Below are 25,352 nucleotides of genomic sequence, written 5' to 3'. Positions count from 1 at the left end.
AAGAGCAAAACCCTGGTGTTCACAAGGAGTGAATTTACTTTTCTCTCACCCCTCTTCTATCAACAGCCGGCACTGTGGACGCCTGCTCTGCCATAAGTGCTCCACAAAGGAGATTCCTATCATAAAGTTTGATCTGAACAAGCCTGTTCGAGTTTGCAACATCTGCTTTGATGTCCTGACTCTGGGTGGAGTCTCCTAGTATGCTGTGGAAGAAAAGGGATTCCCAGTCAGTGCTTCTGACAGCAGCTCTGCTTACAAGCCCTCTGGATAGGGAAGAGGAGGCCTATACATGTCTTCTGCAATAGACTGAACTAATTAAGGACCCTGTTACGATATATTCTGGTATAAATGACTTTGTATGACTGTAAATGTACTGGGCTGTGATAGACTTCACTAGGAATTCAAGTGGATTGTTGAAACCAAGTGACAAAAGAATTCAGACCCTCTTCTAGTTGCAGTCGGGTATGGAAGCTAAACTTGTTAGGCTGACGTTTGAATTGACATGAAACAGGTCTGTCCTTGACATGGTGCTTTGCACTCAGCAACTCTACTAAATCCTGTGGCTTTCAGGCTGCTTAGTAGAGGTGGCATTAAGTTTCAGGGTAACCAGGTATCTTTCTTTGCGTTGTCTTAAAGATAAATGTTCCCCTTCTCTAGAGAAGACTTCTTGTGAAGCTAGACTGAGCTCTTGCAACCACTGTTCAGTTCACAAAAATGGGAGTAGTTCTAAGCCTAGCTCAAGAATCGTGGCCTTACAACAGAAAGCTTTACAACATCTGATGCAAAGCAGTCAGAATTGCAGATCCACATCTTGATACCTCCTCAGTAAATGTCTCGTTAGCTTTAGCATGTTAAAGAGAAGTGCAAGATTGTTTTAGCCAGTAAATACTCTTGCTGATACCTGCTAGAGCTGTCAAAGTCTTTGTTGCACTTTCATATTTACATTGCTAGTCCTTCCAATTCATGAAACTCTGAAAGGCCTAAGCAGATGCTAAACAGAGGAACACTACAACTGGTGAGTCACAATACAGCAATAAATGCTGAAGTGCATTATGAATCCCATGAGGGAGAGTAGCACTTTCCTTCAGTTTAAAGAGCCTGGCTAACTGCTGCAGGAGAGTCAGGAACTCTACCTGTGTAGAATGTGCTGCACCTCTAGGTGTTACTTTTGGGTCCATTCCCAGCAGGATTGATGGTGAGTGGGAGTTACATAGAGGCTTCTCACCACCATTAAGTCTCTGGCCTTGAAGGGAGTATTCTGAACTGGCAGTGTGGTGCCAGGCATTTGGATTAAGCTGCAGTATTTTAATCTGGGCTGGTTGTGTTCTCTTAAACATGCTGAATCTGTTAAAATCCACCACATTGTCTAGGTAACCAGGAAAGTACTTTGCTGATAGACAGGGTTATGAGTTCTGTAGGCAAAGGCTTCAGTCAGAAAAAGTAACGTGCTTAAGCAAAAGGATGTGCCATGTTAAGGCTGTTTTCACTCCAGATGAACCTAGTTTAGATTCAACTCAGCATTGCTCATCTCTGCTCCAGGAACTGGTGTGCATTTCTTTAATGACTGTTATCTCCCAGTACACAATATGGACAAGTTGGTGACACATTGCTCTGCTTGGAGTGGTGACTTTTCAGCCTTCAAGAGCAAGGTGAGGTGACACACCAGACTGCTGCTTTTATGGGAGACTTGCTTTGAGGTGTTTTGTTTAACTTCTTTTTTTTCAAGAAAAGGATGGGAGAGGGTGTAATTGCTGACATTTGCACGATGAATTTCACATGAAGTCTCACTTGATCTGCACTTTGATCTTCCAATATGCATCTATTTGTAACTGGAAACTCATCCTTCTAACACTAGAGAAGAATAACAGAAGATAATACAGATTTGTCTCACTGTTTAATGTCTGCTGCTGCCATGTTCCAGCCCTATGCCCTGGCTAACACAATGGGCCTCTAACAGTTACTAATACAAATGGGGCATCTCTGCCATAATATCCCTGGTGAGTGTGGTGGAAAGTGATGGTGTCTGAAGCATTTCACTGCGAGCTACAGTCTGGGTTTTTGAGTCAAACAGATGATGGAAAACATTGTACTTCTACTCTATTGCTTTCTCATGTTTCAGGGTATCACTGGTGGGAAGTCTCTCACAGTGAAAGATGGGGAAAATTGCATTTGGTGGAAGAAGTCTTATCTATAGCATATCCCACAATAACAGGTTGGCTTCCTTCTTGCTTTGGAGCTGCAGTGCTGTGGAGTGGTAAGGGTGTGCTCAGAATACTGAAAGGTAGTGGTAGAGGAGTGTTCTTCCAAGGCCACAGTCTGTGGACTTCCATTTAATTGGAAAAATGTACAACAGATAACTGCTAAGGCATTTAAACATCACTTTTTTTTCCAGTGACTTCTCTGATGGAAGGGGCAAAGGAACAGGGAGCTCAGTTCTAACAGAGTAAGCAACCTTTTAAATGATGGAAAATGTACATGTTAAATTCAGCCTGAGTGAATGGCAAGTTTTAGGGCTGGCTTGTTGCTCTTTTTAAAAGTAGAATATTAATTATAACTGCCTAAAACTCTGGGAAACTGTAGGTAATGCTCTTAGTTTGCTGTTCACAGCCAATAATGTACCAGCTTCCTGAAGTCTGAAAGGAAAGTCAAGGTTATTGATAAGCTCATATACCACCTGAGGCGTTCACTAAACTTAAAGCAAAGAAATTCTGCAAATTTGATCACTTTTAAAGTGCCTTTGAGATCAGTTTCCTTCCAGACAACTCTAAATAGCTTTCTGCCAGAGTTTAAGGGGAAAAGCTCACAACTTGAACCACAACCCAACTTTTAGTTCTCTTCTAGTCTCCCTAAAGAGGTTGACACCCCCCTGCCCCCAGCAGTGGTGGGGCTCAGTCCTTTCTGCACTCTGCCTGGTATTGCTCTGAACTCGGGGACCTCTTGAGATTTTGGGGGAGTTTTGCTGGCAATGCTCTGCTGCAGGCTACAAATGTGCATGGAGGCACTTGGTAATGCAGTAGTGGTCAACACATTTCTAACTCCATAAGCATCTGCTCTTCTTTTTTTGGTGGCATACTACAGTTGTGACCAAAACCCTCACCCCCTCTTACCCTGCTGTCTTTAAGTGGTATCTGTTAACTTGAGACTCAAGTCTGCCAAGCGTTGAACAAAAGGATAAATGGAAACCAAACTTCTGTCCCTGGAAGTGCTGCTGTCAGACCAGGCTGCAGGCACTTCAGCAGGGCTGCATGGGAAGGCTGTGGTGGTTCATACTGTAGCTTTTTGTTCTGAGGCTGGATTCCTTTTGACTGCAGTCATCCAGCGCTCTTACACAAGCACAAAATGTGGTCTGGCTTAAATTTTGTGTATCTGAAAAAGGTGTAATCACTGTTTGACACCAGTAAGTGGAGTTGAGACTGTTGGTGTTGAAGGTACTAACCCAGCATAGCAAGCTGCTGGCTGAAAGCTGACGGATGCCTTAATGACCTCCCGTGCTGGAGATCAGTGGCTCTTACTTCTTGTGTAGTGTTTATAAATTAACATGTAACAATATGGGAGGCCAAGGCTGGATATTTTGTTTTGTAGAGCAAATGTTAATAGGCAAATCCTTTTTCCTGTAACCAGCAAAGTTGGGTACTGCAGCAAACTCATCACTAGAAAAATCAAAGCTTGTATGAGTGACAAGAATGTATGAGTAACCCTGAACCTTCTCCTGCCCTCTGTGAAATAGAAAAGGAAGTCTTAGAACAATGGCATTTTATCTGCAGTGTTTGTCTGGAGTCATTGTAAAAATGTATTTTTCCAATATGCATTACTTTGTTGTGTAATGATTCTACTTGTAATAAAATGCATAACTAGATAATGCATTGTGAGGTGGAAACCTTGTTAAGAAACTGTCTTGTGCAGCCAGCTGCCTCTCTGCAAGCCATCCTTTACAAGCCCCAAGGAGAACCAGGGGACCTGGTAAGTCAGTTGGGCACAACAACTTTATCCTTTATTCTGATGTTATTCTGGGTATTCATTTATATGTTGTGGAGCTGCCACAGCATTCTCTTGGCTGGCAAGGTCTGGTGCTCTACTTCATACCCTACAGTCATCTCGATTGCCTTATGCCACTTACCTACAATTATTCTTAGGAATAATTCTGAACTTCCTCCAGGCCAGAAGCTGGTTCACAGAGCAAATCAGTTTTCAGCTCAGACTCATTTAAGGAGACAAGCTGAGCTGAGTTCACTTACAGTAAGGTGGTGTTGGCTGTTGGTGAGCAGCTCAGCCTCCTGGAAGAGCAGGTGAGTGCTGCAGCTTTCTGTCAGGAAATGGAAGGCAAACCCAAGCACAGGGCCTTGGTGAGATGGGGATGCATTAGGCTGTTAACACTGGAGTGTGGAGGTTGGGTGAGCTTTATGAGAAAGCACTCTGTTGACTTGACCCCTTTGTAACTGTCACAATTTTCTTCCCACCCTTTTCTGCCATGGGAGAATCTGGCTGAGCTTTTGAATTGAGGCAGAAACAAGGTAATCTTGGGAGCATTTCAGGTCAGCAAGTAGACTCTCGTTTGCTTTAATAAATGACTTATTGCTACTGCAAGACAAACTTTTCCTCCTCCCTCCTGAGGAATAAGCTGTGAATGGGTTTTAGACCAACTAAGTTACAGCAGGACCACCCCATCTTGCCTTTGTGTAGCAGCCTATTGGATGTCTGTGTAGCTCTGAAGATCAAAGCCACTCCCTTGGTGTTTCAGCACTGCTGGGGTAGTGCTCAGGCACCCTGGGAGATGAAACTTGCTTAGAAGTTACCAAGCTGCTCCCCTTTCTCTAGGACTCCAGCTCCTGGCAGGCACTTGCCCTTACAAACTATGCTTTGCAGCATTTAATAGTCTAGAATTTGCTGCAACTTTTCAAGCTGTCCTAAAGACAGTTGGCAATCATTTTGACCTCTAAAGGCGAGTTCTTGTAAGTTCCTGAACAGGTCTAAAAGCAAATGATGTGATGCCACTTCAGTGCCTGTTAAGCTGTGGAGACAGTGAAGCACTGCTTGGCAGCTCTCCTGCAGATTGCATCCAGCTTTCTCTTCAGGAGTGCTAGGTGACTGCAGCCCACTCCCCTCCCAGCAATGACATAATGAATTTCAGTTCCCCAACTCTGACTGGGGCCATGAGCACTGGGGTGGCTCTGCTGCTGTCCAGCTACACCTACAGTGTCCACTGATGCCCAGTAAGGTCTGGCACAGCTGCCTGGAAGTGCTTTGGAGGACTTTTCTTCAAGATTGAGGTGGAAAAGAAACACAAACAGAACCATGTGAAGAAAGCAACACAACCCTCCAAACATTTATTACAACAATAGTGTAGACACTTAAGTTGCTGTATGGCTTCCACCCATCTGTTACAGGTGACAGATGTGTCCTGCTGTCACTGTACTGATGTGGCTGAAGCATTGCTGCCTGCAATTAGTTAGATCATCTCCTCTAATCTTGTTATTAACTAATTAAATTTATAGGACTCTTTTTAGAGGTGGCAGTAGCTCACAACTAATGAGTTCATAAGTGCCTCCTGGCTGTTCATAAATAGGTGGCAACTGCCTTCAGGAACTGAACACAGCTCAGCACAGATCTGTGTCACTGCTGGGCTCCCTGCACTCTGGCTGTAGTCTGTCTCAAGGCTGCAGCTACAGCAGGAACTGATTCTAACTGTAGATTGTATTAAAACTAGCAAGTGCTTCCTTGCAGGCTGGAGTTACAGCACTTAGGCCCTGTGCAGGCCTTCCCCTGTCCTTTTTGACCTGTCCTGCTCTCCTCTGAGCCACTTGTATGCCTGAATTGTGCCAGCTGTGATAATACATGTGGACTTGTGAGGATATGCCCAGCCTCAGGTTCTAGTCTGATGGACACGTACCAGCAGGGACACAGGAGGCAGATTACAGCAGGATGGTCATGTTGCCACATCATTTTTCTTATGGTGCAGCTACAGCTACCCCTTCCTGCTCGGAGTAGTTTGAAGGGTGTGAATCAGAGGACCAGGCTGTTGAGGTTAATATAAAGCAACAATCCTCTTAGGTGGCTTCCACTATCTTCTTTGCACAGTATCTAATACAAACACTCCATGAGGAAATTCAGCTATGACCTTTGCCTTCTGTGCACCAAGTGTTTGATAAAGCTTGTGTGTAACTAAACTACACCAGTTCCTGGATACTCTGTACCTTAATTAGAGCAGAAATTCATGTTTCTCCCTGCTACCTTTAAACTCTCTGGAGTAAATTAGATGACCAAGAGGAGCAGTAGCCCTATACTGCAGTTCAAGCAACTGCAGGTGCTGAGGGGATGCTGCAGCAGTTCCTGTGCTCGCTGCCTCAGCCACCCACTGGTTTGCATCCACCTCCTGCCTGCACCAGAAAGCAGCTTTTATGTGTAATTCACGCTGTGAATCTTGTAACACCACTGTAGGAAAGGTCTAGTGGTTGATGGGGCTGGGACAAAGGCTGGACTCAATGACCTTAAAAAGTTTCTTCCAGCTGAAATGATTCTAGGAGCTTGGCTACAGTGTTTCTTCCTCCTCTCCACATATTCAAAAAGTGACAATTAGGTGAAGTCCTTTTTACTCTCTTTGCACAGGCACAAGGGAAGGGAGCTGGAGCTGCCCCCAGGAGCACAAGGTTTTGCTGGTGGCCTCTGCGCCCCCTCATGTCTTGCTCCAGTCAGCCCTTGAGCACACACTGCTGGGCCAGGGGATGGCAGCCAGCGTACTCCTGCAGGCGAGGGGCAGCCAGGTCCCCGCTGTGGCCGTGGCCCCCGGCGCTGTGCTGCTCCCAGAGGGGCCCGTCAGGCCTGACGCACACGCAGCGGCTGCCCCTGGCGCCGGGCTCCACCAGCTGCCGAGGAACTCCAGCCCAGGCTCTGGGCACTCCCCCGCTAGGATGGAACATTGAAAGACAGTTCAAACCTATGAAAACACTTCCAGCTAATAGAGAATCGTTAGAAGACACACCCAAGGCAAGCTGGGCTTTGCAATACGTTTCTCTGGGGTAGACTTTGCTCCCAACAGCCACCAGCCCACAGCTTTCCGAGACCTTTTTATGGGCTGTGTTTCTGAAGCCTGTGCCCTGAGCCTGCTCTCCCCAGTGCTGCTGCATGCTCTCATCCTGCTGTGAGCAACCAGCTTCTGCTTCCCATATTTCTTTTGCTGGACAAGGAATTGTAACCTTATGTAGCACAGCATGGCTAATGGCAAAAGGCCTTTGTTAGGGGTAGCTAATGGCTCATGGAGAACCACACGCTGCCTTCTGTGCCGTGACACAATGATTTTAAGAACTAGGGCAAAAGAAAAACCAAGAAGGCTCAATTACTTCCACAACTACTTCATAGTTGCTCTTTATGGGCCAAATCCTGTCTCTTCCCTTAACTACTGCCATCTTTTAAGCCTGTAAACTCTTATAGAAGAGACTGACACACAACACCCAGTGCCGAGGCTGCTCTCAAGCTCCTTCAGGCACAGAAGGTAATCCAAGGTACACAGTGCTATTGCTGTACCAAAGTGAAGAATAAACATTTTGCTATGTGGTCTGTGGAATGATTTCATCTCCCACTGAACTAGTCCCTCAACCAAGAGAGGAATACAACTAAATAGGCCAAACAGGAAACGACTACTCCAAGCTCAACCTTGCTTTTATGTGATTTTAAGTTAAAACGTCCATGGCAGTGGCCTGTGAGACAAGTTATCTGAAAAACACCAGCTAACCCTTGTACTCCTGCCAGGTGAAGAAAAGCCTGCTCCAATGCAGATGGTGCCAGTAGGATTTCCATCACGTTTTCCTGAGAACAGGAGCATCACGGGCACGTGGCAAACTCTGAAACCTGACTTTGAGTCCATTGGGCCAGAACATCTCTCTACCTTCAAAACTAAATTCCCCAAAGTGATCAAGATGAAACTTGATTTTCCTCCTAGCTGCTCACCAGGTCAGTGAGCAGAGCTCCTCGTGCTGCAGAATGCTGTCACTAGCCCACCCTGTGCCTCTGGGCAACTCCAGACTGGCTGGAAGCTAGGGACTCTGATTCCTATAGCACCAGCAGCTCAGCCTGGCATGGGCTGAATGGAACTCAGAAAGTACAGCCTGAGGAATGCAGAGGGGAAGGGACTGTGTGTGGAGCATTCCAGCCACACCAGCACTCAGCACCCTGGCACCAACCTGAGGAAATCCACAGACCTCACCTACAGACCATAGTGGCTGCAGGAGCTGGGACACCTTCCTCCTCCACTCCTGCTAGGAGAGGCAAGGACAAAGCTCAGGGCACCCAAAAGAAGGGTAGAAATATTCTGCTCTAAAGGGTCCATGCATGATGGCAGGAAGGCAGAGTTTACCTCTGTTTGGAGCACCAGAACCGGCTGCCCTTGGCAGAGCTCCATTCAGAGTTGCAGGGTGGAAACTGCTCCTTCCTCTGCTCGCTTTCTGCTTGGAACTTCAGAGCCTCCTCCATCGCAGCCTCAGCCTGCCTTAAGGCTTCTGTAGGTGCCCCGTTTTCATCATAGAACCTGCCCACCAGCTTCCCTGGGAGAGAAGATCAAGTAAGACCACAGAGGAAAATTAATAAATCTGGGTATAAAAAAACAATAGGATCTCACTGTGCCCCGATTTGAAGAGCTTGCATCCCTTCCATTCTTGGGTCACACAGCAGTTTATCCGGATTAATAAACCCAAGCAGGACAAGCTTAGGCACAGGCTCATTAAAGATCAGAATGCCACATTCAGCTGTGGAACCCATTCATCTCATTCCCCAAAATAGTTTCCCAGCACTGCTGCTCCCACAGTCCTGCTTTCAGCACTGCTGGTGCTGGCTCTGTGCTTTGAGCCTTTTGCTCAGCAGGGACGCATACAGCAGGGCAGAGAGCCTCAGGTGACAGCCTGGGGCAGGAAAACTGTTAAGCTTCACCTTCCAGGGAAGCAGCCCTCGAGCTAGGTGTGACCAGCAGAGCTCCTGGGTCTCCAGCAGCCCTTGGCCAGGGCGGGCACGGCAGCTGCATCCCGCTGCCCGGCCGCAGGCCTGCCCTCGGCCCCGCTCTCTCCCTGCACGCGTTTCCCTGGCGTGTGGGCAGCCTGGCCACAAGCACCTACCCACGGGGTCGTAGTTGTGGCGGTAGAAGGACAGCCAGCTCCGGATGGCGAGCATCTCTCCCGGCGACAGCGCCGACACGTCGTCCACCAGCCCCGCCTGGGTGAAGTCCCCGGTCGCGAACGCTCTGGTGGCATCTCTCCCTGCGGGACGGGCGGCCCGTGAGCCCCGGCCCTGCGATGAGCCCCGGGCCCGCGATGAGCCCCGGGCCCGCGATGAGCCCCGGGCCCGGCACCCCCCCACCCCCAACGCCGCACGGGAGGTACCTGCGAAGCCGCTGTAGGCACCGCCGGGGCCGTAGTGCCTGCGACCGCGCTCCACATCGAAGACGCGGCCCAGTACGGCGAGGTAGAGGCCCGGGTCTCCCCGCGCCCCGCGGTACCGGGCCAGCTCGGCGGCGCTGAGCAGGCGGGCGCGGGGCTCGAACCCGCGGCGCAGCAGCGCGGCTGCCGCCAGGCACAGCAGCGCCGCCGCCGCGCCGCGCCACATGGGGCCGAGCGTGCCGTACGGCGGCGGCGGCTGACGGCAGCGGGGCGGGAGGGCGCGATCCGCCCTGCCGTCCGTGCTTTACGGCGCGCGTCGCGGCTCGGCGGCGGTGTGGCGCGGCGCTTTACGGCAGTGTGGCGCGCTGTGGCGGCGCTGACAGGTGCGGCGCGCGGGAAGTTGCTGACTAAGCCTCGGCGGGCGGGGCCGGGGCCGGGCGGCGGCCCGGGAGGGACAAGCGGCTCTGCCCAGCGCCGGGCGGCAGCGGCGGCCCGGGAGGGACAAGCGGCTCTGCCCAGCGCCGGGCGGCAGCGGCGGCCCGGGAGGGCGAACGGGAAGGAGAAGCGGCTCTGCCCAGCGCCGGGCGGCAGCGGCGGCCCGGGAGGGACGAGCGGCTCTGCCCAGCGCCGGGCGGCAGCGGCGGCCCGGGAGGGCGAACGGGAAGGAGAAGCGGCTTTGCCCAGCGCCGGGTCGTAGCCGAGGCCCGGGAGGGCGAAGGGGAAGCGGCTCTTGCCCAGCGTCGGGTCGCAGCGGCGGCGCCTCCGGAGGGGCTCCGATGGGGACGGCGGTCAGCCACAGCAGCGAGGAGGAGGAGAGCGCCGCCGAGGAAGGCATGGAGTGGGCGGCCGCCGCGCCTCAGCCCGGCGCTCCCTTCCCGCCCGGCTCCGCCGCCGGCCCGGCGCCGCCGCTGCCCCCCGCCGAGGTGCTGCTGGACCAGGCCCGGCTGCGGGAAGCCACGGCGCGGCTGCGGGAGGCGGCGCTGCCCGAGTCGCTGGTGTCGCGGCACCACAGCACGCTGGTGCGCTGGCTGGAGGAGCGGCTCAGCCGCGGCGACGAGGCCGTCAGCCTGGAGCAGTTCTGCGAGGTGCTGGAGAGCGTCTCCCGCCTGGCAGCCGGCTCCCGCGGCGAGAGCGAGGAGGTGAGGCGGCGGCCGGGCCGGGGGTGGGGAGTGGGGAGCAGCGGGCCGGAGTGCCGGCGGGAGAAAACAAACGCTGAAAGATCTGCCCACCCGGGAGGATGAGGACGGGCGAGGGAGGCGGCGTCCCTCAGCCCCGGGGGTCTCCCCCCGCCCTGTGCCCGTCGCGAGGAGTCCCTGCGACCGTGGAGACCCCGGTCAGTGCGACCTGGTTAACGGCACCAGGGCTGGAGCAGCGGGTTCTGCAGCCAGGTTTAACAAGTGGCTGCTGCTACTAACAGGCAGGTTAACTTACAGTTTTGTTGTTTAGTTTGTGTCTGTCTGCAGTGATCACGTTCAGCAGCCACCTTTGCTGTTGCTATCACTGGTGTTGCTGGTGGTAGTACGGGTAGGTAGGAAAGGCTGTAGGAGTAATTCCTCTGAGGTAGTTGTTAATGGCACCAGGAAGCCAAAGGTTATTAAGCTGAATTTCATTGTCACTTCAAAATCAGCAGTGAAATGGTCACTGACATCCCACTACCTATTGTAAAGTAAGAGTTCTGGAAAACTTGGAGGCAAGTGGTTTAACAGAGTTCCCCTTCCCACAGATCTCCAGGTAAGGTTTGTATTGGTAGCAGAGAGTGCAGTTTCCTTTCTGCTGTGGGAAAGGATATGGTGATCTGTACAGCTATAAAATGTAAGCTTTAGCTTCACTCTCTACATGACATTTAAAATGCAGTACAACATCCTGTTGGGAATTTCACACTCAGCTGAGAAAGTAGTTGTGACTGGATTTGTTACTGCATGCTGTTGCTGGCTCTCACCAGTGATTTCCTTCTGCCTTCATATTTGCTCCTAAGTAGTCAAATAACTTGGTCAGCTGTTAAATCTCACATTGCTCCTTGAAATCAGTGCAGACTTATTAACAAGGCTGCTAGAAACTGAGAAGAGATTTTGTTGCCCAGATAGGTACATTTATACCAGACTGCTTTAAGTAGCTTGTTAAAATGCTGTTTCCATTTCCAATTCCTTTACAGGAGCCAGTAAAGAACACTTCTTCATTTGTAGTAAGAGTGAAATTGGTGTGTTTGGGTTCTTTCTGTTAATACAAACAAATGAGCTTGTGGGCTGCAGAAATATTTGGAGGATTGTCTGTTTTGCATGTCCTCCTCTGCATGAGGAACCTAGTTGTGGGGTTTGTGTTGGGTTTTTTTCCCCTGTTCCCAGGAGGAGGTTATAAAACCTTTGTCAAAGGATTTCTAATGGTCACATCTAGTCTGTCCTGTGAAGCTGAGGTGCTGGGAGCTGTGTGGAAAACCTGATGTCACTGTCTCTATAACTGACACAAGCCCATGTGCTTGTAGTAGTTTGGGTTTCCAGGATGTGTGTTACACTGATGAGGAGTTAGTTGGTGAATGACAGGTCCATAGGTTTCACTGCTTAACGTGTATAGAATCCTCTCTGGCACAGACTTAAGTTTCAATCTGCCCATTAAGTTTTTCTCTTCTTGAGTGTGGGGCTTGTGAACCCTTTGAGTGCTTCATGGACAAAAGGAAAATCTTTTAAAAGCAAAATCTTTTTTTCTACATGAACTGAACTTTTGAATCCTTTTTTAATTCATTAGTGCTTGAGCAGCTGTCATATAGTGTATCCAGCTTTTGCTTGAAACATGAATGCTGCAGCTCTACTGAGGGCCAAGGGTGAGACACAGAGTTTTCCTAAGTCACACTTGAGATGTTTTGTTCTGCTGTCCAACTCCTGAGCTGTCTGTGAAAAGAAGGGGTGATTTTCCCGTGTGCCACATTACCTAACAATCACTTTAGCCATGATTTCCCAGAGAAGATGTTTCTCTTATGTCTCTTCACATACTTCCTACCTAGTTCAACCCTGAACATGGACTGAATGATTTTATTCAGGAGCAGAATGAGGCCAGGTTGTGGCAAAGCTGCTACTCTATTTGTATCATGGACACAGCTCAAGAGCTGTGAGCACAGGTTTGCACACTGATTTTTTGTTCCTTTCTTCTTTAGTTCCTTGCTTACACCCCCATTGCACAGGGCATTGAGTGAGCAGTGGCCATTGTCTATGCTTTGTGTCAGATACAGAGTTTAAGTTACACTGATCAGTCAAGAAAGCATGAGGTCTAGGGTCGGTGCAGTCTCCTGACATCACAGCAAGAGTTTAAAATAAAATAACAGTATCCTGCATTAAGATGCAAAGAAAAACACAGATGTGATGTTCTCTCCTTACATGGAAACAGAACAAGTTGTTTTAAAGCTCTCAGCAAATCCAACCTTGTCCTCTTGTTTGGGGTTTGTTTTCATTGGTAACATCACAAAGTTTGCTCACTTAACCACTTCACGTTTTAGTCATTGCACAGTTGGGCTTCAAATATGAGGAGGAAAAGTCATGATGGCAAGAATGATGTGAACTGTATTGGCAACTGTTACATTGTCCTCAAGTTCTTGTCTTCAAGAGAAGGTCTTGGGGTTTTTGCTTTGGTATCTACCTGATGCCCAGCACCAGTCATCTGTAGTGGCTGTGGAACCTTGTCTGTGGTACCTTGTTTGCACAGTCTCAGTTGCTACTAAGAATAATTGTTATGAAGGTGCTCCTTGTCAGTATGAGTTCAGCACTGTGTTTCACAAGAGACTGCAAAACTGCTAAGCTGAAATGCTTCCCTGTGGAGCTTTAGTCAGTTAGAACACAGCATCCTGATTGTGCTGTCTTCTGAGGACTTTGCACTCATTTAAGTGCTGTAATTATGTCATGGTTAGTTGGCAGGTTATTTTGATCTAATCACTTTGAGTAATTTCTCTCTGGGATAGTGCTTTTAATGGCACATGGAGTTTGACAATCAGATGGCAAGAGGTTCAAACAGCAGTGATTTCTCGACTTGACATGATCTGTCATTACAGGCCAAATTTACCTGGCTGTGTAGCTGAACTGGAAATTCAGGGCTGGGAAAGTGAAGTCTTGCTTGTAAAGCAATAGCTTTTGTAAATGCATTTAAATTTATATGAAAGAAAGCATGGATGCTGCTGAAATACTGCATTTCTCTTTGGGTACAGTCATTTCTTTTTTAGTCATTCAACAAGTTGGTTTCAAAACTCAATATGACTGAAAATACAGCTCACTGGCTCATGAGTTCTCTGAAGTGGCTGGTTAAATTTATGTTTATGAGCTTAGTTCACAGAATCTTAAGATTCTGAGAGTGGTTCAATGTTATAAGTTTAGTTGAATAAAGATATTCTTATTAGTACAAAGATGTGAAAGGCATATCTGTGTGAGTTACTTTTTACACGTGCTCACTGCGACTTCTGAAGGTACAGGTTTATATCAAGGCCACAATTAATAAAGCTGGCAATGGTTCCCTTCAATAAGAGAAAAGAAATCTAACTCTCCCTTGTCCTCAGAAATACTTTGACAAACTGTGTCAAACGGGTGTTGTGTGTGGAAGGACAGTGTGTGGAAGGAAACGCACGTTTTAAGGTGTCCTTAGATCCAGAATACTACTTCTTAAATACTTAAAACCTGAGACAGTTGGAGTGGATGGATGCAGCAGTGGGTAATGAATGGCTTTTGGAACTAACTGCCCCTTTAATGGAATAGCTTTCCAAGGTGTTTTGTGAGCACCTTCTTCATAGTCCCAGCTGTCAGTGAATGGATACTGCTGGTTCACCAGCGCAGATGATGTGCTGTCTCCACCTAAGCATAATGTTTATAGGAAGGCAGTGAAGATGCCTTAACACTTGCTAAAGACTGCAGATTTCCAGCCAGGCTGTTTCCTCTTGTAATGAGTTTAATACTATGGAAAATGGTTTGTTTGAATCTTTATTTAATGGTGGTTTAATATTTACTGCTATGGAGTCGGTCTGTCCTCCCAAGTGACAAGTGATAGGACAAGAGGAAATGACCTCAAGTTGCCTCAGAGGAGGTTTAGATTGAAGATGAGGAAGAACTTCTCCTCTGAGAGGGTTTTCAGCCCTTGTCCCAGGCTGCCCAGGAAGGTAAGGGAGTCCCCAGCCCTGGAGGGTGAGGGGAGAGCTTGGGTTTCAGGAGCTTAAAGGGCTTTTCCAACCAAAAGGATTCTATGATTCTATGAAGTACTTCGAATTTCTCATTGAAGGAAATATGCTGAAATAATTTTTCTCTTTTTTTCTTGTTCCTCTTCAGGCCTTTGCACAATTTGATGCTGAAGGAGATGGCACTGTAGATGTGGAGAATATGCTGGAGGCTCTCAAGAATTCTAGTGGAGCTAATCTTCAGGGGGAGCTTAGCCATGTAATCAGGCAGCTGCAAGCTTGTTCACTAGTTCCAGGTATGAGAACAGAGTGGTAAAACAACTGGTTTCCAGAGTCTTGAAGCAGTGCTGCTTCAATAAATGGCTTTAATAGTGTTGTTTGACCTGATCTTCTCAAAAGCATAGCCCAAGCCATTCTTGCTTCTCTAGTATCAAACAAGGGAAGTTGCTGTAAATTAAAAATGTCCCTTATCACATCCAGCTGACTTTCAGAAATCAGCAATGTTTTCTTCTCTGTGTGACTGGGGAGCTTCTTTTCCTTGTTTGCCTTTTCTCTCAGACAGAAAACAGTTCCTTGCAATACTTTGGTGAGTGCCTGGCTAATGCAGCCATGTCTTTGGTAACAGGAGGAGTAAATCCTCCCCTGAGTCTGTTTCAGGTGACGAGTCATAGACTTTATTCTAATTATGTAGTTATTTAGCATTTGAAGTCCTGCTGCCACATAATTCACATGTTATAGCACATAGATTGAAAAGTGTCAGTCTCCACAATTTGATTTCTGGGATAAGTATCAGTTACTGGATTTCCTTCCAAGCTTTGGATGATGAGTGATTAAAGGGGATTTCCCTTAGCTAATTCCAGCACTTGTCTGATCTTCTGTGGATAAGTCAGAGGAGAATACTTATGTGGCAGTATTCCATGCCTCTAAGTGCACAGTGGTTCAGAGTGGTGCTGTTCAGGAGCTGAAATTTCTGATGGAGTTAGTAGTGGAAAGCATTAGGCACCTCTCTGGGCATAATCCACAATGCTGAAGTGAGATGCTTCATGTATCTCAAGGAGAGTGATGTCAGTACATCAGCTCGTGAGCCAATCACCATGTGTTGCACTTACATATTGAAGGAAAGGATTTGGAACTTTTGGGACAGCAAAATAAGCTGAAGAACTAAGATTTTTTGGTAGTTGTTTTGAACCTATTCAGACATTTCAGTTAACAGGCAAAAATATTAGTCTGCACCTTTCAGGGTCCTGCTGTAGAGTTGCCAACTTGAGCTCTGTCATCCAATGGGATGTAGTTCCAACCTTGGCCCCTGTACTTGGTTTGGATTTACCTAGTAATAAGATGTAGAGGGGGGAAATGCTGACTTGGTCAAGTCAGACGTTGCAGCTAAGATAGAAACAATGTCTCTTTCTAGGTTTTATTGATATATTTTCTGAATCAAAAGAGCGTCTTGGCCTTCACGCTTCCATGATACTGAGGTTCCTGCACAGGAATCGAATTTCTAGCACTGCCATCCCTTACCCAGTGTTGGAGTACTTCAACAACATCTGTACCATGCGGTCTTCTGTGCTCAAAGATTCTTTAGATCGACTTCTCCTAAAAGAAAAAGGTATGGCATATCTTTCTTTTCTTTCAGGATGGTACTACAACGAGAACTAGGACATTAAAAAACCCACTTGATTTTCTGTGTAATCTTGGTCAGACATGACTTTTTATGAAGCTGATCTGCGTGTTTCTGTGGACTTGTCTGGTTTTCTTGAGGCACATACGTTGATTTTCTGAGTAACAGTCTTGGATGTCTGTCATCTTTCTCCTGACCTGTTTCAGAGTGATCATTACTAATCTGCAACCTCTGTTCAGTCAAATATCTCTGCTAGTTGCTGGAGACATATTTTCCACGTGAAGGTGAATGTTTTATGAAGTTGACTGTTAGGTGTTTTAAAAGACTATTGTTTTGGAGTAGAGGTAGTGAACTTCTTGCTGTATTTCAGTGGGGACTGTCCCAGTGGTCTTCCAAGAGGGAGCAGTTCTTTTCTTCACAACTTGACTTGATATTTTCAGACCTCTGCAGTTTAATTGAAATAGATAAAATTCCCTGGGGAAACAGTCTGCTCTGTCCCTTCCCTAGAATGGCTGAATTGAGGTTTTCTCTGTTGTATTTGACTTCTTCCTCTCATTGCTTTGTATTTTGGCATAGTAATGATAATAAAAGCAATGATGAAGCCTGTTATGAAAGGAGGAGATAAAGGCTATTGAACTCCTGGCAGAGTAGATGTTTTCATACTGCAAGTGGTAGCTGGAGATTATTGCCATTTCATCTGAAGTGAAGCATTGCTTTCTTCTGTATTCTGTCAGAAACACTTCAGGAGCTCTGCTCTGTGCCAACAAGTCAATTTAGATGGAGTAATTGTTAGAAAGGCAAAAGAGGAATCTTACAGTGACCACTTGTCTTTACAGAATACCCCAATGAGTTGAATGTTAATCAGGAGTCAGACACACTGAAGTCTGTCACAAAGTGCTATACTCACATAGAAACCTCATCCAATTCTGCTGACGTTGACAAGATGACAAATGGAGAGACGACGTCCTTCTGGCAGTCGGACGGCAGCGCCCGCTCGCATTGGATACGGTGAGTGACACCGCAATGTTGAGCTGAGCTGGGGGCTTGGCAGTCCTTGGGTCTACAGCTAGTGGGGTGTTGTGGTGGGTTGGCCCTGGCTAAATGTCAGGTGCCCACCAAAGCTGCTGTGTTATTCTGCTCCTCAGCTGGGCAGGGGAGAGAAAATACAAGGAAAGGCTCATGAGTGGAGGTAGGGACAGGGAGATCACTCAGTGGTGTCCATCACGGGCAAAACAGGCTTGACTTGGGGAAATGAGTTTATTACCAATCCAATAAAAGTAGGATAATGAGAAATAAAACTAAATCTTAAAACACCTTCCCCCTACCCCTCTCTTCTTCCTGGACTTCAGTCACATATTCTCTGCCTCCTCCTCATCCAGTGGCACAGGAGGATGGGGAATGGGAGTTGTGGCCAGTTCATCACGTCTTTGCCACTCCTTCACCCTCAGGGATCCTGTGCAGTGGCCTCCATGGCTGCAGGGGCTCAGCCTGCCTTACTGCCTTCACTGTGGGCTGTAGAGGAACATCTGCTTTAGCCCTTAGAGCACCTCCTTCCCCCTCTTTCCTCACCAGCCTTGGTGTCTGCAGAGTTGTTCCCCTCACACATTCTCACTCCTGTCTCCATCTGCAATTCTTGATTGAAAAGCTGAAAGGTAGAAAGTTTTACAGTCTTAACTATCAGAGGTGACCATCTTTTAAGGCAATTACAAGTTTTCTGACTCTTTCCCCATGATATGGGCTGGGTAACACCTGTGAGGCATTAGGTAATTTGTGTTTGTAGAAGCACAGACTGGGTGATGCTTAGCTGCAAGCGGAGTGCCTGACTTGCCTTCTCTTGACAACCATTTTATCTTCTTTGCTTTGCAGTTTAAAGATGAAACCAGATGTTGTTTTGAGACATCTGTCCATTGCAGTGGCAGCTAATGACCAGAGTTACATGCCACAGCAAGTCACAGTGGCAGTGGGAAGGAATGCCAGCAATCTTCAGGAGGTCCGAGATGTTCACATTCCGAGCAATATCACTGGCTACGTAACACTGTTGGAAAACGCTAACATTAGTCAGATGTGTGAGTCAATAAAGATAACATTGGTATATTGTTTTGCTGCTTTTTTTCTGAAGCTGAAAGGTTGGGTAGATCATAGAATGATGTGTTGCAATGTCAGTTGTTAGAGCAGAAACTTTTGCCCTCGTCCTTGGGTGGGGAAATGTTTAATTGTTTTAATTGTTTAATATCCAGCCTATAAGAGTCTTCTGTGTTTCCATGGCACCTGTCTGTAACTTGGACTAAGGGTCGAAGAGCTGGGATGACTAAAGATGCAGTTTTAGCTTCTCAGTTTGAAGACACAGGTCAATATAAAAATATCTTTGCTTGCAGAGTGGAAGCATATGTTTGCTGATAGTGTCTAGCAAAAAATCTGCTTCTGAGCAGCTTTTTTCTCGTAGGAAAACTCTGAAATTGGTCAGATGATTTTTGTACAGCAGGTTTGAAGCTAAGGGGTTTTAAGTAGTGTTATTTTTATGTCTGCTAGATCTCAGAGTGCTATATTGGAATCAATCAAAGCAAAGCTGCTCCTTCCTAAGATGGTTTCGTGAGCTTCAGAAATTTTGTCCCTTCAGTTCAAATGAGTGCTTTTCACTAAGATGAACTTTCACTGCCACAGAAGCAGGCAGCAAAGATGTTGTTCCTCAAAAGTAACTAGCACCACGTTATCTGTGCAAAATAGTCAAGAACTTAACATGGAAATTGTTATATAAACTGAAAACTTTGGTTTTAGACTTTACACTTTTTTCCTCTCTTGTTCATTATCGCTCCCAGACACTTCTTCTACATGTAGGTAGAAAGGTACCAGTGAAATAATGTGCTTTCCACTTTGAGGGTCTTTGAGGTGGTACATTTTTGCCTGATTTCTAGCCATACAATATGTAATGGATCACAAAGGCTACTCAAAAGCTACATTCTCCAAACCATCAGGTGCACAGTGAGGAAACACATCCATGTAGTTTTCTGTATGTGGGAGTGCTGTGACAAGTCTGCTATGTTTCTAAGAGCTTTTGCAGCAATTATTGTCTTAAATACCTAGATTCTTCTAGATCTAGATCAGAAGAAATGGGGGAAAAAAATCTGCTTTGTGTTTTGACAGATGTACAGATAAACATCAAGCGTTGCCTTAGTGATGGGTGTGACACCAGAATCCATGGACTCAGGACTGTGGGCTTTCAAAGGGTCAAGAAGGTGGAAGTCTCTGTGGGCGATGCTTCTGCCATCTGGTACTGGTCTCTGCTGACCTCTCTGGTAACAGCTTCCATGGAAACAAATCCAGCATTTGTTCACACTATTTTACAAAATACTCAGTAAGTACCAAACTTCCAGGGGGAGGATTTTCATGTTAAAAACCAGCTTGCAGCTTTATTAGACCGATCTCTTGTGTAACTGGTTTCCACTCCCTCCATTAAGGTGTTTAAACATCTTGCCAGCTATCACACTGTTCAAACTCTGATATTTCTTTTTTTTATCCATTTGCACATACTGGAGCAAGTGTAATCTCTTAGCCATTGTGGCTAATCTAGTTGTTAAGCTGCAATTGAATGGACACAGAGTAATCTGGGGGTTTACCTATCCTTTAGCTTTTAATGATTTCAAGAAGCCTAAAATAATCCCTTATTTTATTGATTAGAAACATTAAACACCTTCTGCTTATGAATGGAGCTTAATTTAGTTGAACTGTCAGCAGTTTTTTGCCAGTGTAATGCCTTATCATATCCATGGGGATATATCTGGGTGTATGTGATAGCTCTGTGCAGATATCTGCTTGTGGTGATTGGCCATTTTCTCTGTAACATTTCCTTGTTTGGCTGCCAAACACACGATGACTTGAAGAACTGGAATCTTAACAAAATTGCTACACACCCACATCAACTTTTATAGAGCTTATTTAACATGATGCCACCACCTAACAGCACTGCTGTCATTAGGTTAGTGAGTACCATAGGCTAAAGTCCATTAAGCCTAGCCTTAATTTGTCATCTGTGAAACCTGCTTAGATAACTTTAATATGTGCTTGCATCTGAGGAAAGTTCATAGTTCCAAGACTTATTAAAACTGAGAGCTTTCAGTCTTCCTACAGTTTAGAGATTTGTTAGAAATACAACGTGCCTGAAAGTTGTGAAGGAAGTCGTGGCTAAAAACGTGCATTCAGGAATTACAAATTCAGTGGCTGCAGTTATAAAGTGAAACCCCAAGCTTTAGTATTGTGTAGCTTGACCTTGATGAAACTACTTTAAAACTCCTGTTTTCAGGGGTTATTACATCATCTTAGGAAATCAGACAAAAATTCTCACCTGAGGTTTTTCTTTCAGTTCCTGTAATTGTTGTGAAGGAATGTAAAGGCATTTTCCCCTTTATTAAGGGTCTCTTAGTTCTAGACTTATGAAGCAGTAGTTGGACACTAAGGCAGTTCTGATGCTGTCACAGATTTAATTCAGAACCCCTTGATTTATTTGTCTCATTAAATCTCAGGTTTTGAGGCTGAGATAAAGATTACCTAGCAGTCATTGAACTGTCCCAACCTAGAGTGCAAAACTCTTTTAACCTTTTGATCTGATTCTCTGTGTAAATAGATTTTCTGCACTCAAAATCTATCTGTAGAGACCCGCTCACTTAAAGCATGAAGGTTCAAATGTGTCATTCCCTTTAGAAGGCTGCTTTCTCTGATTCTGTCTGGTTTTCTGATGTTCTATTCTGTCCTTTCTACTAGGAAAGCACTGCAACACATGCCACCTCTATCCCTAACACCAGGCTCTACAGATTTTTCAAACTTCTTGTCTCCAAATGTTTTGAAAGAAGTCGACAGCTTCCTAATCAGAATAACAAGGTGAGGTTGTGTTGGTGTGTTTTGATGTGGTGGAAAATGGTTTAGAAGAATTTGTTTAGCAAATTATCTCGTGTTTATTCACCTGCTCCTTTAGTATCTTGAAAAAATCAAAGACATTAAGAAATAGGCACCTTAGATTTTTCTGTGTGAGCATTATCTTTTTCTTTAAAAGCAGTGTCCTGAGTTTTCTTTTCATACTGTTGTGTGGTTTTTTTGTTTGTGTTTTTTTTCCCTCCTCAGTTGTTGTACTACTCCAGAGGTTGAACTTACACTCTTGGCCTTTGCCTTAGCCAGGGGGAGTGTCGCTAAAGTGCTAAGTTCCCTTTGTGCAATCTCTGATCATCTGGACACTCCATACAAGGCTTCATCCCTGATTGCTTCCATGGCAACAGTTAGACAGAACCTGCTGTATAAATACGGTAAATGAATAATTGCTGGATCCTTTACTATCCATACTGACCACAATGTGCAGCTTTGAGTTGTTTTACTTGTTCTGCTTGGGGTTTACAACTAGACAAGGCTTCTAAATTAACAACTCGTCCCGAGGAGATAGCCTGTGAAGCTGAGCTGCCCTGAAGTTTAGGGATTTAGATCCCATTCCTATGAGCTAAGAATTGAACCAGGTGGCATCATCTTGAGGGAGAAAACATGACCTTTGTAGATAGTGACCACCATGTCAAGGTGGTGATAGTATTTGTATTGTGTACAAGGCTGATTTGGAATGTTGTATCCAGTTCTGGGCCCCTCAGTTCCAGAAGGACAGGGAGCTGCTGGAGAGAGTTCAGTGCAGGGCCACAAAGGTGATGGAGTGGAGCATCTCCCTTGTGATGAAAGGCTGAGGAAGCTGGGGCTCTTCAGCTTGGAGGAGCCTGAGGGGTGAGCTCATGAATGTTTACAAATGCATAAAGGGTGGGTGTGAGGAGACTGGAGCCAGGTTGTGCTCAGTGATGGCCAATGGTAGGACAAGGGGCAATGGGCACAAGCTGGAACAGAAGAGGTTCCAAAGAAACACAAGGAAAAACTTCCCTGTTGAGGTGAGGGAGCACTGGCAGGGGCTGCCCAGATGGGCTGTGGAGGCTCCTTCTCTGGAGACATTCCAACCCAGCTGGATGAGTCCCTGTGTGCCCTGCTCTAGGTGATGCTGCTCTGGCAGGGGGGTTGCACTGGATGAGTTTTCCAGGTCCCTTCCAGCCCTTCAGATTCTATGAATCTGTGACATCAAGTATTTCTATTCTTCCAATCACACACTTTTTTGTGTGTTTAGCCTCAGTAAGTGATCTCTGTTGCAGGCACCATGCCCAAATTTGTGATGTGCCTTAGCTGTAAGGCCATTAACATCTATTTGCAGTTCTTTTGTTTTCACTTTTCTGAATCAGCCTGAGATATGACATCAGTGTAGAGCTGTGCATGGTCTGACATAAGGTGGTAAGCTTTTGCTGTACGGACTGCACTTGTGTGATAAATCTGTACTTTCTCAGGTGGCAGCTACTGTGATGACAATTAGTATCTTATGAAGAGCTTTCCCCTCTGGTTGCCCTTGGCTATATTGTTTTTTGTCAGAACTTCTTGGCTTGTGCCAAAGAATCTGTTAATTCTTTTATAGTTACAGCATCAAGATTTAATTTCAAAACTTTTGAAAATTGCTTTGCTTTTTGCAGAGTAGCTGCTGCTTTTTGTGAGGCAAGAGTGGCATTTCATGTGTAGTGAATTCCCAAGTGTGCACAGCTGCAAAAACATTAGTGTTGTGGTTTTCATTGTCCTTTTGTCTGTATCCAAACCATGAGCTGCTTTAGAGTAAGATGCTCCAATTTCTTCCCCTTTTTTTTGTCTGACAATGCAAAAATGTCACTGTATTGTAATGTTTTTCAGTTGTTTTCTGTGTGAAGAACTTTAAAGCTGGAAAATAAGCTTTCTATGTCATGAATTTGATAAACCTGTTGGTTCTCTCACTTAGGAAAGCCGTTACAGCTGACTCTGCAAGCATGTGATGTGAAGGGAAAAGAAGATAAATCAGGGCCTGAAAACCTCCTTGTTGAGCCATGGACTGGGGATGGTAAGAACCTGGGCTTAAAATCTGCATTATTCAAGGCCTGAAGGCTGGGGTGTCATAGCACATGTATTTGGTACTACTGGGCAGTTTTATGATCTGGAAGATCCATGATTATAAACAAACTCAGCTGAAACAAAAAACAAGGTGTCAATTCTGTTTCACAACAAGGTGAAATTTCTCAAGACCCAGTTTATTGTCAAAACAAACAAAGATTGAATTTTGAGGAGAAACATTGATATGCTGTGTGGAAATGTGCAGTGAGCTGTCAGAGAGTTATAGCAGAGCACATTTTGTGAGTTGAAGTTATGAGTCACTCACTGCCAGTTTCCCAAATATTGATGGAGAGAGGGTAGAAATCATTGACATTTCCACTGACTGCACAGAACCACCTCCTTTAAAGCCTGTCTTTGTTAATGCAATGTTTTTGGATACAACCTGAAGAAGAAGTTTGTGTTTCTTGACCTTCTTTAAGTTAAATGCCACTGATGTAAAGTTACATCTGGTCTTGTGCAGTGCTCAGGTGAAGGAAAGCTTTTATGGCTGAAAGTCAGTCACCTTCCAAATGTTTCTTTTATCCCTTCTCATGTGCATGTTTATTGCTTGGGTTTATTTAGTTGTTTTGTGGATTGCCTTCTGATGTTTTATGGCTCACAGTCAGGGGAGCAGTGATTTTCATTACTGAACAGAGCTATAGGCCAAAGAAATATTTGGGAGTTGCTAGTAATCTCCAGTGGGGAAATGCTCTTGAAATAGCTGTAGATGCTCTGGAGAGCCAGTGGCTGGAGACACCTGTGTGTACTCTGTGGGAGTGTATAACAACATGAAGCAGTTGGGTTTTTTTAACTTGCCTTTCACTGTTTTATTTGGAAACACTTCCTAATGAGCATTTCACTAGAAAAGCAACAGTGGTTTTGTTTTCCCCCCTTTAGTCTGCAATCTTAGGATTCTCTTTCAAACAGCTTTTGCTAACAGTCCTTCCAACCCCATTCCATTCCTACTGCTGCTTTAGGTTTTCTTACTGAAACTGGGAAGACCAGGGCAAGTATCATTCTCTCTACTGGAACTGAATCTTCATTTCAAGTGACACAAATTAGAGTAAAGGTATGTAATTCCTTTTTGATTTTTCAAGGAGAAGGCTTGCTGTTTTCCCTAACGGTAGAGTTGACTCCAGGGGACTGGAGCATCTTCCTTAGGAGGAAGGACTGTGGGACCTGGGGCTGTTGAGTCTGGAGAAGAGGAGATGGAGGGGAGATCGTGTTAGTATGTACAAATATCTAAATGGTGGGTGTCAGGAGGTTGGGGCAGCACTTTTTTCTGTTGTATCCAGTGACAGGACAAGGGGTGATGGAAAGAAGCTGGAACACAAAAAGTTCCATTGAAACAGAAGGAAAAACTGTTTCAGTGTTTCAGTGAGGGAGCCCTAGCCCAGGCTGCCCAGGGAGGGTGTGGAGGCTCCTTCTCTGGAGGCTTCCAAACCCACCTGGACACGTTCCTGTGCCCCCTGATCTAGGTGGAGCTGCTTTAGCAGGGGGGTTGTACTGGATGATCTCTAAAAGTCCCTTCCAACCCCCACCCTTCCTTTACATGTGTGACTTCTGGCAAGTACATTCTAATTGTTGCTGGAGAGACAGCTGAGCTGGTTTCCAGTGTAGTGATACTGGGATAGATAAGTTTGTGTTTTGAAATCAATTCTCATTCTAATTCTGTGTATTGTTTCAGTAAGTGGAGTGCAGTTCATGTTAGGGTTCTAGCAGAGTGCCAAGTGCAGCAAATATCACCTGTGCTCCTGGTGCTGGCTCAGTGAGTTCTCACATTTCTCTAAATGTGTTTCATTTTTCTTTAGGTAACAAGTCTCATTCCAGACATCAGTGTTGTCAGTATTTAGTTGCTTTCAGTGACTTTTTTTTTTCTGTGAAAGCAACACCTTCTTTTGTCAGCTGTTTCACAGGTTGCTCTGGATCTGTTCTTTCAGGTCAGACGAGGTGACATTGGGGCCCAGTGTGGGCTGGTGTTTGCTTATAATAGTGCTTCGGACAAGTTCCACGCAGAGGAACACTTCAGAAGGTTTGAAAGCTATGACAAGTGGAAGCTGAGGGAATTCAAGCAATTTTTAAGAAACAGGTATAGGTGGGCTTTTTGTGATGAATGATGCAAAGTAAATGTTGTATGAGACCTTTTTGCAATGCCACTTGAACTACTGAGAAGTGTTCTGAACAACTTTGTTTGTTACTTGTTTGATTTTAATCAGCCTCAATTTGATGTGTTTGAGGAAATCTGTATACAGCTGTTGTCTTCAGCCTCTTGATTTAAAGA

General features: G+C 45.9%; 3 protein-coding genes across 6 annotated transcripts in view; 2 read left to right on the top strand and 1 right to left on the bottom strand.

Annotated features, from left to right (window-relative positions):
- Nucleotides 1-3,859, top strand: part of ANKFY1 (ankyrin repeat and FYVE domain containing 1) — a 33,544-nt gene extending 29,685 nt beyond the window's left edge. For both annotated transcript variants that reach the window (XM_062012095.1, XM_062012094.1), the window contains exon 25: nucleotides 67-3,859. In XM_062012095.1, the coding sequence (XP_061868079.1) occupies nucleotides 67-199 (133 nt within the window). In that variant the 3' untranslated portion in view covers nucleotides 200-3,859. The remainder of the gene's footprint in view (nucleotides 1-66) is intronic.
- A 1,436-nt stretch (nucleotides 3,860-5,295) lies between these two features.
- LOC104562779 (neuferricin) lies at nucleotides 5,296-9,647 on the bottom strand. The gene is made up of 4 exons (XM_062012595.1): nucleotides 9,363-9,647; nucleotides 9,099-9,239; nucleotides 8,348-8,534; nucleotides 5,296-6,900 (listed from the first exon to the last, which is right to left on the bottom strand). Exons 1-4 carry the CDS (start codon nucleotides 9,583-9,585, stop codon nucleotides 6,687-6,689), a joined length of 765 nt encoding a protein of 254 aa, XP_061868579.1. The 5' UTR covers nucleotides 9,586-9,647; the 3' UTR covers nucleotides 5,296-6,686.
- A 132-nt stretch (nucleotides 9,648-9,779) lies between these two features.
- The window catches only part of ZZEF1 (zinc finger ZZ-type and EF-hand domain containing 1), a 56,927-nt gene continuing 41,354 nt past the window's right edge, over nucleotides 9,780-25,352 (top strand). For all 3 annotated transcript variants that reach the window (XM_062012134.1, XM_062012135.1, XM_062012133.1), the window contains exons 1-11: nucleotides 9,780-10,498; nucleotides 14,651-14,795; nucleotides 15,911-16,105; nucleotides 16,954-17,125; nucleotides 17,984-18,183; nucleotides 19,259-19,469; nucleotides 20,873-20,989; nucleotides 21,230-21,408; nucleotides 22,944-23,042; nucleotides 24,049-24,140; nucleotides 25,012-25,160. In XM_062012134.1, the coding sequence (XP_061868118.1) occupies nucleotides 10,136-10,498; nucleotides 14,651-14,795; nucleotides 15,911-16,105; nucleotides 16,954-17,125; nucleotides 17,984-18,183; nucleotides 19,259-19,469; nucleotides 20,873-20,989; nucleotides 21,230-21,408; nucleotides 22,944-23,042; nucleotides 24,049-24,140; nucleotides 25,012-25,160 (1,922 nt within the window). In that variant the 5' untranslated portion in view covers nucleotides 9,780-10,135. The remainder of the gene's footprint in view (nucleotides 10,499-14,650; nucleotides 14,796-15,910; nucleotides 16,106-16,953; nucleotides 17,126-17,983; nucleotides 18,184-19,258; nucleotides 19,470-20,872; nucleotides 20,990-21,229; nucleotides 21,409-22,943; nucleotides 23,043-24,048; nucleotides 24,141-25,011; nucleotides 25,161-25,352) is intronic.

Source organism: Colius striatus, chromosome 20 (genome assembly GCF_028858725.1).
Source record: "Colius striatus isolate bColStr4 chromosome 20, bColStr4.1.hap1, whole genome shotgun sequence".
Lineage (NCBI taxonomy): Eukaryota > Metazoa > Chordata > Aves > Coliiformes > Coliidae > Colius > Colius striatus.
The sequence above is the reverse complement of the archived record's forward strand: the minus strand, read 5'-3'. Positions and strand labels throughout refer to the sequence as shown.

Excerpts from the sequence above, each read along its gene's own strand:
- LOC104562779 (XM_062012595.1), bottom strand. The coding sequence starts at position 9,585 with ATGTGGCGCGGCGCGGCGGCGGCGCTGCTGTGCCTGGCGGCAGCCGCG. Across the intron at positions 9,240-9,362 it reads TGCCTACAGCGGCTTCGCAG|GGAGAGATGCCACCAGAGCG; the intron begins GTACCTCCCGTG and ends CCCGTCCCGCAG. Across the intron at positions 8,535-9,098 it reads CCACAACTACGACCCCGTGG|GGAAGCTGGTGGGCAGGTTC; the intron begins GTAGGTGCTTGT and ends CTTCTCTCCCAG.